The sequence below is a fragment of the Labrus mixtus genome, chromosome 18, assembly GCF_963584025.1.
Source record: "Labrus mixtus chromosome 18, fLabMix1.1, whole genome shotgun sequence".
In the NCBI taxonomy this organism is placed as follows: domain Eukaryota; kingdom Metazoa; phylum Chordata; class Actinopteri; order Labriformes; family Labridae; genus Labrus; species Labrus mixtus.
Genome location: NC_083629.1, coordinates 23,169,201 through 23,183,353, shown reverse-complemented (window position 1 = coordinate 23,183,353; position 14,153 = coordinate 23,169,201). Strand labels below are relative to the sequence as shown.

General features: G+C 38.8%; 1 protein-coding gene across 26 annotated transcripts in view; it reads left to right on the top strand.

Annotated features, from left to right (window-relative positions):
* Positions 1–3,113: 3,113 nt before the first annotated feature.
* The window catches only part of mark3a (MAP/microtubule affinity-regulating kinase 3a), a 59,381-nt gene continuing 48,341 nt past the window's right edge, over positions 3,114–14,153 (top strand). For 11 of the 26 annotated variants that reach the window (XR_009676448.1, XR_009676447.1, XM_061063082.1 and 8 more), the window contains exons 1-3: positions 3,135–3,802; positions 10,091–10,273; positions 14,066–14,119. Coding sequence is in view for 24 of the 26 variants with exons in the window: in XM_061063082.1 (XP_060919065.1) it covers positions 3,752–3,802; positions 10,091–10,273; positions 14,066–14,119 (288 nt within the window). In the remaining 2 variants the exon portion in view is untranslated. Of the gene's footprint in view, positions 3,803–6,542; positions 6,683–10,090; positions 10,274–14,065; positions 14,120–14,153 lie in introns of those variants that run through there. The other 15 variants (XM_061063091.1, XM_061063090.1, XM_061063087.1 and 12 more) reach the window with 6 other exon arrangements.

Below are 14,153 nucleotides of genomic sequence, written 5' to 3'. Positions count from 1 at the left end.
GATGCCTCTGCCTCTGGTCACTTCCTGTCAGCACCTGTGTGTCTGATCAGACATAAAGCTGTTCGTTTGCACTTCCTGACATTGTCTCCTCCTCTCTGGATCCTTACTCATGTTGTTCTTACTCTCTGAAGTACGTCACTTTGGATGAAAGCGTCTGATAAAGGGTGATTTGTGAATTATAGATTGAAGTGTAATGAAAAAGATGCATCAGGTTGTAGATGCTTTGACTAATAAGGACTTTCTGCTCTGTCACTATGGATATTTGTGAGTTGTGTAATGTGTTGTATACAGTGATGAAGTGGTGCCTAAAGAAGTGGGTATACTCTTGATTTATCCTCCAAATGTTTTTTTAAGTGGTGCCGTCCAGCAGGGTTTATGACCTCTCTTATAAACAGTGACATGTAAGAATACTCTCCAATTAGAGACACAGAAGGGAAGGTCGTCCCTTCACCACCATAGGAAAACAAATGCAGCATACTAATGAATATTGTCAATCAATCAATGGTGATAATCAGAGGAGATTTAGACGTGGGTATACTCTATAGAGACTGAAACAAAAGTGATTATACTCCATAAACCTGCGTGTACACTGCAATACACCACTGGTTGTATTTGTCTATAAATTGGTCAAAATGTGCTGCTGCCTAAAAGAGATTATTTAATCTCAATAAGTTTTTTTCTGGTTACATAAACTTTAAATTAAAATGTAAAAACAAATCAGATGGCAGCATGTTCCAGGTAAATCTGATTATATTCTCCTCATTAATGGAGAGATAATGTAATCACAACAAACCACAAGGGAAAACTTCTGAACACATGTCTTATGAACAATAAATATTAAAAATAATTACAATTATTTATTGAAAAATCTTTACTTTTGAGAAGTTAGAAACCAATTCAATAATGTCATAAATGGCAATTACAGTAATTGATTTAATGCAGTGAGTTTCTTCTCAACCTTGTGTTTTCAATAAATAATATCCCAAAAATACAGAAAGTTAAATTTTCAAACATTTGAATGGTTTCGCCTGAAGGAGTGAAGGAGGGGTTTTTGTCTTGTTGTTCTGTTTCCTCGTTTTTAAATTCTGTGTTTGTGAATGAACGAACGAGAACAAAAAAACTGTTTTTCCTTTGAAGCCGAATAAATTCCCACAGAGACGTTTCCTCCCGATTGATGACAGCCCTCTCTGTACTTTTGGTCCAATGGGATTGAGGTCAGCCGGTTTCCTCACTTCCTCCACCCGTTTCAGCTGGACACACTGACGCTGCGTTCAGGCGCCGTCGGAAATATAAACATCAAGATTCAACCCATTAGGTTTCGTGTAATCCCAGTTTGTGATAAAACGAACATTGACATTGTTACTTTTTAAATGTACTAGATAATATATATAAATATATATTTAATCACTCTAAATGCGTGTAGTCGCCTCGAGGAGAACATACAAACCCTACAAACTCTAAACTACAAGAATTTCATACATTTTAATCTCTATAAATCCTCTCCTTATTTAATAAAACTCCCCCAAAATCCAAATTGAACATTTAATTTTAATATATATATATTTTTTTTTACATTTTATAATCTAATACCAAGGTCTAATTTTACATATTTAACTCTATTGGAGAAAATATCCATCTAATACAGTTTTAAATGTATGATTCAGCCTATAAAATGACATTAAAAGCTTAAAACATTTCGTTTATTAACATGTGTGGTGTCAGGTATAAATTTTAGCACTGTAAATAGTACATGCAGACATACTGATAATGTAGATGACAAACTTGTTCACGTATATAAAGGAACCTTTTATATTCACACAATATTTGTCAAAGCACTTTTTGAATTCTGTTATTGCATTTTTTTTATTGTGCTGTTTATGGTTTGTATAGACATTGTGTGATGTTTTTTATTTAGGCTATAACTACAGGTGAATCTATTTAAAACATACCTATATGTATTATAGTTATGTGTTTATTTTATCTTTGTTCAGCTTTGTTATCCTTTGTTTTTAGCTGTATGTCTATTTTATCCTCCTGTAAATGGTTCTGGGTGGAAAACAACAATTTAAGACTGAAGTCCAGGGGCGCTGATGGCCTAGAGGTTAGGTCGCGTCCAATGTACTAAGACTATAGTCCTCCAAGTGGACAGCCCGGGTTCAAGCCCAACCTGTGGCACCTTTCCCAGGATTCCCAGGATTAATTATTTCCATATAATGCAACGTCCTATTTCTACTGAACTACAATTTAAAGGTTGTAATAGAACTTTTTACTCTGCTACCTTTATAGTAACCTCAAAAGAGAAAATAATATGTCATTCTCGTATTTCGAGGCTGCACAGTTGTTATAAAATGAACTCAAATTGGCTCCACATGGACGATGTTAATCACCTATTTACTTTTAAAACGTTATTGGACTTTTCAATCAATTTGAATAGCATATTTCTTTAAAGATTATATTTTCACCTTTGCTATTTGATATGTACGGAAGAGGATTAGGGCTAAAGATGAGAAATAAACAATGAAAGGAGGAAGAATGTTTTTTTCAATCATTCAAGAAAAAGATCCACATTTTTAGGGGACAATAAAGTTGAAAATGTTGAGAATTAAGTTGTAATACATTTCTGTCAATTTTGTACTCAATTCCCGAAATTCTGTTTCAGTTTTATCCATGACATTTCAGTTTTTACTGAACATTTCCACTTTTACTCGACATCTTCCTCCTCTCAAGAATTATTCCTCATGCCTGGCCCTAGATTCAAGATTCAAGATTCAAGATTCAAGATTCAAGATTTTTATTTGTCACATGCTCATACAGATGTGCAGTGAAATGTAAAGACTGTTCCGCAAGGCCATGCAATAAACACTCAAATTACTAATACACATAAATACAGTAAAATAGAATATAAAGTAAAATTTAAAAAATAATTATTTGAATGTACAAAATATAATATAACCTAACCCTCTTCCGTAGATGTGAGAAATGTTTTTATTCACGTTTTTTTTTTTTTTAACAGTAATTTAATAAAATATGAATCGATAAAGAAATTATTGTTTTGTGTTTGACTGCTCTTGATAAAGCTCTGGTGTCGGAGCCTGTGAGGAGTCCGTAAACGCAGCCTAATCCAGCCCAGCCGCTGAGTAGCCATTTTGGTCCCACCTAAATCAGACAGACCAGCTTCACTTTGGGCCGTCGGAGATGGAAGAAACCGAGTCGACGGCGAGTATTTCAGCCGCCCAAACCTTTTAAATCCCCCGTGTAAACTACCTACTGCTGGCACTGGACGCCATGGCTTGTCTGTAGTCACAGTTTTGTATTTGTGGAGGATAAAAAAACCCCGGGGGACGATCTTTGGAAGCGGCGACCGACAGCGCCTTAACGTTAGTTTAGTTAGCTTCACGGACTCAAACACGAAACGGACAGACGGACACTGATTTTCGTTTTGCTCTACTCAGGCCGTGAACTGTGTGTACTGTACGCGCCATGTAAATATTGAATTCAAGACTATAAAGGAGGATTTTCTGTTCTTTTTTTCCTGGTCCGTAACAGTTTAGAGCTCGGCTTTTAACACGTCCGGTCTGGTTTTGAAAATTGTCACGATCCATGCTGAGACTGTTTCCCCCCTGAGAGAGCTGCAAAGCAAAGCAATAATTTCACTTTTTTTTTTAGCTGTCGGACTGAAGGAGGGTTCAGTGGATTTTTTTTTTCCGGGGACATTTAGTCGGCGACTGGTGGAAGAAGGACGGATAAAAAGATGTCAACAAAAACTCCTTTGCCGACGGTGAACGAGAAGGTGACGGAAAGTGTAAGTATAAACGCGTATTTCGTTATATGTGCTGTAACCATGGAAACGCTCTGAAATGAAGGGTGTACGTTTAATTGAGGTTGTGGCGTTTTGATGCATTTAATCTTTTCACACTTTGTTGGTAAATCGTAAACAAGCATATCCTGTACGTCAAACCCACCCTTTAATTTTTTTTTTTGCAGTATCTACAAAAGGGATTATGGACAGATAAAAACTTTTTTTTTTCGTGGGAAAGGGAAGTTTCGATGTCACTGATGGTTAATTAGGATGTAGTCGGGACATTTAGGCCCAGCCACGAACAAAACTACAGTACTTATGCCTGCTGGTTCTGGCAGGCAACAGTAGATTCGCTTAACGCTCGCTATTGGCTCACCCGGCTGTCACTCAGAGGTTTCAACCGTTCAGCTTCCAAATATGGACCGTCATAAGTCCCGCCTCCTCGTGACAAGCAGAATATCCTGTCTGAAACGGTCTGAAAGGAGGTTGTCAAGGCAGCGGTAATGGGGCTTCCGTTCAAGATTTTCAAAATTAAACTAATCTTTTCTTTTGATTTAGGAATCAAAGCATATTTGTCATTTTAAATATTCAATTTATTCATAAATTAAGAAATAACAATATCAGTGAACATTTTCCAGTACCTAAAGCGACTGTTTTATACAGTAAAGTTTCCTTGAGAAGTTAATGTAAAAGAAAAATGTGGAAAACCAGAAAATCTAGTTAAAAGTGTGGACATTATATTTAAATTCTTGCTTTGCGGTTGACTTTAAATACTCTCTTTTCCGCTGTCAGTCAAACTCTTCGAGATTAATTTGGTTACATGGCCTTATCTACCCTGGTGACAATTTACTATATCGATTATGTATAATTTTCACAATTTTCTGATAGCCTATGAATGGACTATCATTATCTTTAAAATGGTAGTTATAGTTCCCACTTTCCAAGATGATGTTGAAACCAGCAAATGTTTGTTATATAGGTCAAACAAATGATCTCAGCGCTTTCTTACAGTCATGAAAGTTTTTGGCCTTTAATTTATGGTTGCTAGACGTAAAAGTAACAATCTTCATGTTTCATCGCAACACAACAGCAACTCTTTTTACAGGAAATTTATCAATGTGAACCCCTGGTATAAACATGTTATTACCATAAAATACCCTTAACCTGCAGCAGGAACAGCTACTTTACATTCAACTTTACATGCCGTTTCACTGTTAAGATACTTTAACCCAAACTTCATTTCTTGGAGCCCTTTTTGGGTTTCCATTAGGCAGGTGTTCCTGTTGCATTCAGTGGATTGTATAACTTTATACTTGACCTATTTGCATTCTTTTTTATCATGACCATACATAACCTTTTAGCCGTGGTATCCCATCTATGTAACTGCACAGACACTCAATGCCTTTATGTGATATCATCACAATCAGAATCTTGTGACTCAGCACGGTAGGAGGAGAGAGAGAGAGTCAGCTGGAGATAAGACTAATCCTGCACAAACACAATACGCAGGGCGATAAGACGCAGAGAAGCTTTATTGATCCCTTTAGGTAAAGTTTCAGAGACTTCAGAAGCTGCTTCAAACCAAGTAGCAATCAGCGGTGTTGGAAAATTAGGCCAAGAAAGTGTTGTTCCGACAGTGTCCACTCAGACCTGGCTGCAAAAGCTAATTTCTGTAATAGTGTATTGTTACGTCACTAACTAATTTGCATAATACGGCATCATTCAGGGGCTGGTTTTGTTAACTGATAGGTGGGCGTGTTTGCCAGGAGCTTTCAAGGTATTCAAAGTCACCTACTTGCCTGTTTTTAGATTGATTGAAAGTTTGGTGGCGGTAGCATTTGAAATCTTGGCTTCGTAATGCCTCTTCAGAAACAGATGGGTGATGTCACAGAGACTACGTCCATGGCTTTATACAGTCTGATAATTTGAAGCTTCAAAAAAAGATGGAGGAAAACTTAAAACCAAAAAAAAAAAGTTTGTTTATTTGAAATGTTTCTAGCCCCGGGAATTAAAGGCATTTCATACTTCTCAAACCATCCTGAGTGTCTGAACCAGGATCATTTATACCAATGTTTTTTGGCTCTAAGTTTTCCTCCATCTTATTTTGAAGTAATCCTTTCCATGAGCATGGGTGGTTTGAGATATACCAGAAGTGCTCCTGTTGTCTCTTTTTATTCTAAGCTTATTGGATAATCTTAATTCTTTAAGTTTTTATTTTCCACATGTATTGCTTCAGGGTCTCTAACATGATAATTTCCTCCTCTTGGTTGTCTTTTGCTGAAGCGTTGTCTCGTCCATGATTCAAATATATAAAGTCTACTGCAAAAGAGGAATTTAAAACGCTTGAATCAGGAAGCTGAGATTTTCTATTTTATTTCTTGTAGCCATCAAGCAATTTTATTTTTATTGCTGGTGATGAAGTCAGTTGTTGAAAATAACACAATGAATCATTGCAGCTGTAATCCAGATATTCAGCAGGATTAAACATTATATAAACTTAAGTAAACAAAATGTAAGATAAGGTGTCAAAGGTGTGTTGATAAATCGCTGGCACTTTAAGAGTTCGGCTGTGTGACAACAACAAAAACTCATTCAAAAAGTTCCCTGTCCTGTATCTCTCCATGCCTGTGACAGCCCCTGATTGACTGCTTTTATTCTGAAAGGACAACATCTGGTCTCCAGTGTGTTGGTCTGTTCCCGGCTTGACTAGGATCAGCTCTGTGTCTCTCTCTCTCTCTCTCTCTCTGTGGTTATCCGGGGCTCAGAGTTGGGGAAAATCTGGTGTTGTGGTGGGATTCTCTATGGGCATCATCAGCGGGGCAGACAGTGTTATTCTGTTTGAACATGACGGGCGCTCAAGCAGCCAGGAGACACCGCAGCCTTGTGAGTAACCGCTGAAAAGGAAGGGATCAGATTATACAGAGGGGATAATTTTCCTCGTCTGTGTTACAGAAAGTTGTTAGCTGGGGCAAAATGGAAATTGTGGTTTTGTACAAAATACAGTCTGTGCTTTTTCCGTGTTGGCTGATAATATGGTGTTAGGAAAAAAAGTTAAATTTCCCCCTGGGAGTTTTGTCTTTTATGGCGTTGTGTCAAGTATATTCTGCTGTGACCTTATCCTTGTTGATGGTATTTTTATCTCCTCTGCTATCACTGTAGAAGTCCTAAAATAATCCTTTTGTGGCTTAGTGTGCATGCTGCTCAAGAAAGACTTTAAACTCTGTTTTTCTGCTTTTAAACCTCTTAAAATGAGAGATTTCTAGATTCTGTGGTTTCGTCGCTGCTTTTGTACCTTATTTTTACTTTAATGTCGACTTTGATTTTAGCTCTAGTGTCTGCCTAATATCATAGAATTAAAATATTGATCTCTTTCATTGAGTTGGTGCACTGGGAAGTGGAGGCATAAAGTAAAGATGATGTTTGAAAGTTATCACAATACCAGATTTTTAAACTTTAAACTATTGGTTAGTTTCTTGTTTTTAATTCACAGGTAAACTGCACATTCACTCTCAGCACTGTTTGGTTAAAAACATGACTTGAGAATCAGGATTTTTTTTAAAGCTTCTGTACTTTTCAAATCGAATAAGAGAGGTTTTAATGTTTTAAAACACATTGGATTGCGGTATCTCACATTTTGAACACCTTATTATCATCACTTAGGTCGGCCTCTGTTCTGGCTTTATTTAAATCTAGCTTAGGAGCTTTTTGTGTTAGTTTTCACACTTTCATTGTCCTCCCTTTCATGATTTCCCGGGTGAATGGGGTCAGTTATGTCGGGGATGGGAGGGGGTGGGTCGGGACGGGACGGGCTGGGCGGGGCGGGGCGGAGGGCACTGCCACAGCTAATGAGGCATCAGCAGGACAGTCGATACCGAGGCCGCGCCGAGTATCTATCAGGTTTTTTCTTTCTTTATTAGTTGTTGTGACACGGTGGGGGGGGGCTTTTGAATTCAACCCCCCAAAAAAATCAATTCCTCAGTTGGTGGTGCTGTCAGAGATATGCACCACACATAATCACGACACCATTAATGTTCGTCCTGCTGCAACGGGCGGTTAACCTTCATCCACAGTTAAAGATGCAGACTACAATCTGAGTTTGTCAATGTCTGTTATACAACCCTGAATATATTCCCTTTGTGATCGAGTTAAAACAAAACGTTACAGAGATGCTGAACTCTCAGTGAGGCCGTTAGCTTCCAATCAGACTTCTTAAGCTGAAAAAAAAAGTCAGTAAACAGATTCTCAGTTTGTTTTTTAGAACACAGGTCGGCCATTTATTCAACAAATGCCACTTATCTAAGGACTGTAAATATTGTTCTAACAGGCAAATGATTATTTCTGTGACCCAGGATGAGATGGGTGGTTGAACAGTCAGAACAGAAACAGAGTAAGACATCTGTCATGGATTGACCCTTTTAACTCTTGGTAACCTTTTTGAAGTCTTATTTTCTTAATCCTCTGCCACTTCCTGTTTTCACAAAGTGTGCATCTCCACCACAGGATATAACACTCAAAGACACTGCCAGCTAGATGATGACACATTTTAGTTTTGCAGGTTGTTTGCATTTTAGTTTGTCATGTTTCAAACACATAGAATCAAAAGAAGAATGCACTAAAGTCAGAGTAAAAGAAAAGACCTCGAGCTTCTGTCTTCCCCCTCGGTTGTTTGTGGTTAAAAGCTAACCAGCTACTGTTCAAGACAGAACAAGAAAAAGAGGAAGAGATCAGGCAGACTTTTAAACAAGCAGAGACATTGTCCTCACGTGTAGCACAGCGCTCTGCTCTTAGACCAAGTCACATTTTTTAAATGATCAGCTGCTCGTGAGTGAACGTGACCTTCATTACTACGAGGAATCTAGTGACTGGGAGGGTCTCTTCACTGCATCCGATCCGAGGGGAGAAAGTGAAGTTTATTTGAATCAGAAACAACAACAAGTCCATCTCTCCTCATAAGGATGTTACCAGCACGTTTGAGTATTTGTTGTTAAATTCTGAAATGAACTCGATTTATTCATGGGCAGGCTGTAGCTGGTTACAGGCATGTGAATGTATTGGTTTCCTGTGTTTTTTTTAAAATATGCTGAACTGTCTTTGAATGAAGAGCTGTTGTTGTGAAAAACAATAATTTGAATGAGTCATATTAGACATTGAGGAATTTGTTCACCCTTCACTATTGTTTTGCATTTCATAAAAAACTAAATCAGCTTTTCAGACAGACAGGTTTTTGTTTGTGTATCGAATTTCCAACAAACACGAGAGAGAACAGGAACTTTAAAGGTCAGGATCCCCATTTTTAAAGGGAAATCAAAATGTCAACAACAACGATCATGACGATTTGTCAAATTTAGGGCAGAGTTGGAAATTTGAAAAAATAACATGGACGTATGCTCCGAGACGTCACCCGTTGATTTCTGAGGAGAAGTTTTGAAGCTCAAATATGCCAGTTTGGTCGCCATGTTAGAAATGCTAACTTTGGATTAATCTAGTAAAAGTTGGAAGAGATGAAGCCGAGGCAGACGTCAAGCTGCAACGTGTCCGCCTGTCAGTGTAACCACGCCTCTAATTATGAAGATTGATGATGTTTAGTTGTTTTTTAAGGTTTATTTTGGGCCTTTATTTTAGAAACAGGATAGTGGATAGAGTCAGAAATCGAGAAGAGAGAGAGAGTGGGGAATGACATGCAGTAAAGGAGCAACAGGCTGGATTTGAACCCAGGCTGCCCTCTTGGAGGACTGACAATTTGGATGAAAAGTGTCTTTTGTACCAGGCCATAAACATGATTACTTCTGCAGAAAACAGAAGAAAAAAAAGAAATTGTGAATATAGGAGCTAAAGGGGATTCCTAGTTTTTCCGAGTCACCCTGAAGGAGACACTCGAGGGATTATAGTTTTTTTTTTTTTTTGCACTTCTGCACTGGCTTCATGTTTCAGCACCTGAGGTTGCAGCTTGGTGCAAGTCTTCTATCCTCTTTAAAGTTTGTTCCAGTATTTTAGTTCTGTATTGATGGGTCTATATATAATGTAACATCGTCATGCAGTTTGACACTCTGATATTTGGACGAAGAATCAGGGAAACTGTGCGGAAGCTCCAGTTTCTATCAGCCATCTGTGACTGGTGGAAACGTCTTTCTCTCCTCGTCTTCACGCAGAACTATAAATAAAGTGTTTTTTCCTGCAGAGCCGAAGTGGATTCATCACAGCGGGTCAACATGAGTCACGGCTGATACATGTAGATGAAATGTGTGATTACGCCACCTGAACCTCATCTAAACTGTTTTTCGTTCTCAACAGCACACGTCTCACACTAATGGCCGTCAGGAGGTCAGCACGCGCTCGGCTCGGACCGGCGTTCGATCCCGTAGCTCCGAGGAGCCGCAGCAGCCCCACGTCGGCAACTACCGGCTGCTCAAAACCATCGGCAAGGGCAACTTCGCCAAGGTCAAACTGGCCCGACACATCCTCACCGGCAGAGAGGTGAGCTGGACACACACACACACTGATTCTTTTGTGAAGTCAAGTTTCATGTGTTCAAGTTTAATATCTCTCAGAGTAGCTCAATGTCGAGTTAAAAAAATATCTTTTTGAGTGATAAACCTGAAGAATTGATCAGCCAACAATAGAAATTTCCATGGAAAACAATGTGTGTTACCTTGGGATTATAGAAACACAGTTGGTTAATTTCAATGTGCTTAAAGTAAATATTAGATGTTTGTATTTTAGATTAGGAGGAAAAAAGTTCCAATTTATACGAGCATGATTTAAGTTAGTTTCTGCTGAGATTTATAGCTTAGTCTTGGATTTCTTCTGCGACCATGCAAATAAAAACTGAGGACCAGAAGTCAAACATGTCCTAGATGAGTTTAACATTTTGGAGCTATCTCACTTGCACAAAACTCTTGAAAACTTTCTGGGATTTTCAGGGTTAGCTGCATGTGTCACATTTTTCACTCAGACTTCATCCGGACTTTTTTTCCTGCCAGCCCCCTTGGTGAATTTTACTAGTGGAGTTGGGTTAAGCTGATTTGAGAACACAGCATATACACAAATAATCAGGAAGAGTCACCGTTAGAGTGTGAGGGAGTGATGACCTTTATATCCTGCAAACAGAGCACGACTCTACACTGAATGCACCCAACTCGTGCCATCTCCATGCACTTACTGAAAGTGCTTCATTAGGGCCCGAGCACCGACCTTGGATCGAGGACCCTCTTGAAACTGTAGGCGTTACTATGTTTTCTATTTGCGCGTATGTTCTTCTCTGCTCTTTTGTTGATATTGTGAATGTTTCAAACTTCACATATCAAAGGCTGAAAATTGTCGTTATAGCGTCAGACTCTGTTTCTTCCACCACTTCCACGCTGCTCTTATAACATCATGTCTGGGCTCCTGAGACCCCCCCTTTTCCTGTCTGACAGGGATAGCCTCCAGCTTTGAGGTGCGTGTGTGAACAAGCAAGTCAGGTAGATTTCAGGGGCAGTCTGCCTAAAAATTCTTCAGGTGAAAACGGTATGAAATAATACCTGGAGTAGCTGTAGCTTATTAAAAAACCCTCTCTATGCTGCCTTTGATATGTGTCTGAATGTCAGCACTAACTATTAAATATACTAATCACTTGCACCACTATCACCATAAAAGTTACCATGACTATGCTTTAAAGTTCTCCCAATTTGAAGGTTTATTAAATTTGACCCTATTTTGTCTAAATTCAAATAAATAATCACTAAATTAAGTTTGAAATCGCTTCAGGTTTTTGCCGCTTAACTTCATTTATTTTTAAAAAAGTGCTCCGCCCCTGTGCTCTGCCTGTCGGCACCTGTGTGTCTTATCAGACTTAAAGCTGTTTGTGTGCACTTCCTGACGTTGTTTCCTCCTCTCTAGATCGTTGCTTGAGTTGTTCTTACTCTCTGATGCGCCTGCTAAATCAATTGTAGAATTGGCTGCAACTAATCCTTTTGGGTAAACTGCTCCTGATAATAATTAATTCCCTTGAAATGTGAGATTTTTTACTGACAAGCACAGATTTTTTTATTCCAAGGGTCTCACAACATAATGAAAAGGATTGCTAAAAGAACAGACCTTTTTGTTAAAGTCAAAGATGTTCCTTTTACCCAAAAACGAAGTCTCACTCTGATTTCTTGCACGGAGCTGTCAGTTGTTGAGAAGGACGTTTTGGAAAAATGTATCCGATTTTGAGAGAAGTTTGTCATGTTGGAGCACAGAAAGTGTAGTGCATTTCTTTTCAATGGCAAATCCAAACATTTCCGGTGTATACACTATGATTGGAGGTACAGTATTTGCCCTCAGGGATAAAGTTGCCACTGTTTCCTGGCTGCAGGCTGACGGGACCCACTGCACGGACTCAAAAAAAAATCCAGTGTCTAGTCGTCATTTACAGACGCAAGTTATAAATACCCTGGTTGTGCCGGAGTTTATAAATACTTAAATCACTCTTTAAGTCAGTTAGACTACTCTTAGGATTATCTCCAAACCCCTATACTCTACACTGGGATGACAGGGGAAAAAAAGCATTTTGCTGCTGCACCTTTAAAACAGGATAAAGTGGGTTCCAGTGGTGTTTTTTTACACATCCCTCCCTCTTCAGCTGGTCTCTGTGATTCTGGCAGGGAATGTCACTCCTGGGCTGACGTTCAGTGCTTCATTACAAGCCACATCTCAATACTCCTTTTGTACCCACGGAAATGTGAGGTGAGAAACCTGTGACGTACCAGAAGCTGGCGTTGACTTCCACTCAGTCTTGTTTGTTCATTCTGTGATAACTCAGTTCCTAATCTAATTCAGAACTTTGCCAATTTAAGACTTTAAAACTTTGGAAAAGAGAGCATGCGTTTCAGCTGCATTAAGAACTTCTCTTCTCAAGTTAGTCAAAGGAAATGGAATAAAAATCTTGTTTAAATTTCTTTAATTAACATACAGGAGAAGCATAGTTTTAGTCGTACCAGCTCCATATACTGAAGAAGTTATCGCTCTCAAACTTTGAGACAGTAGTGGATGTTTTTTAGGACGAGCCGTCTCTGCTGAGCATAATTGATGAACAGAAAGAGCAGGCTTCTTCTTAACACAGTGCACCAGCCACTACACATTTCCCCCCCTGACGTTTTTTTGTTAATTGTTAATCAGTCTTAAGTTACCAGATTTTCCTCTCAAGAGTGAAGTTGAATCCGTCATATTCCCCTCTCAAGCCGTTTTCATATATTCACTCCTGAAAATATCTAGAGAATTTCAGACGGACCGACCCTGAAATTTGAATTAATTTATTTTAATAGGGACAATGCAATTTAACATCATTTCAATACAAAGCATGAAACTGATGTGCTGCATAAAGAGTTTATAGCTATTGCTCATTTCCAACTCGTGTCCCCAGTTGGGCCTTTGTGTAAACAAACAGATTAAAATGTACAACATTCAGTTACATAAAACCCCATAACACGATATGAGGATATTAAAATACATGTACAACAATACAAATGTTATAAACCAGTTTAAAATAAAGTTTTAAGATACTAATTAAAAGTGGGTACAGCTCTGACTTGCTTTGAGCATGTCACCTGCTTTGTAAAAGATTTTAAGTCCGATCATCAGTCGTAAATCTTCCCGAGTTGCTTATTCACACATGCATCTCGCAGTTAGAGGCATTCCTGGCGGACATAATGAAGCAGTTTAAGTACGTGCAGAGATCCCAGTGGTCGTGCATGCAGTCTATGGTCGTGCTCCAGTTACATGATATAAACATCATCACCCCCTTCCCGTTCCCTCATAGTGAGTATTTCCTTCTGCGTTCTCGCTTCAGTTCCCCCCCGACTTCACTCAGAAAACGTAATGAAAAATTCAGCTGTTTGCGTTCACACATTCAGCTCAACCTGAACACTTCAGGAACTTTTCAGGAGTTTTGTGCAAGTGTGAAATCTCAGCAGAAACCAACTTAAATTGTAACATTTTCCTCTAAAATAAAGGTTACAATGTTCTCATGGTTACTTCAGGTACATTGTAATTAACCGACTTTGTTAAGGTGACACACACTCTTTGCCATGTTCGAGGAGTTTGTGTGAAAGCCCCCGTCAGATTGGCTGTAGAGTCTTAAATTGATGTGTTTTTCCTGTCTTAAAAGAACACATCCTGTCTTCCTTTTCTGTGTTTTGACTTCAGTGTCATCTCCCACTTCCTCTTTTTCACACTCCTCCTCTGCTGTTATGTCCCGTTGAGCTCACTTTCTGTGCTGTTTTTTTTTCTCCCTCTCTCTCTTCACAGGTGGCAATTAAGATAATAGACAAGACGCAGCTGAACCCAAACAGCCTTCAGAAGGTAATTTACCCCCCCTTCCCTCTCTCTCTCTCTC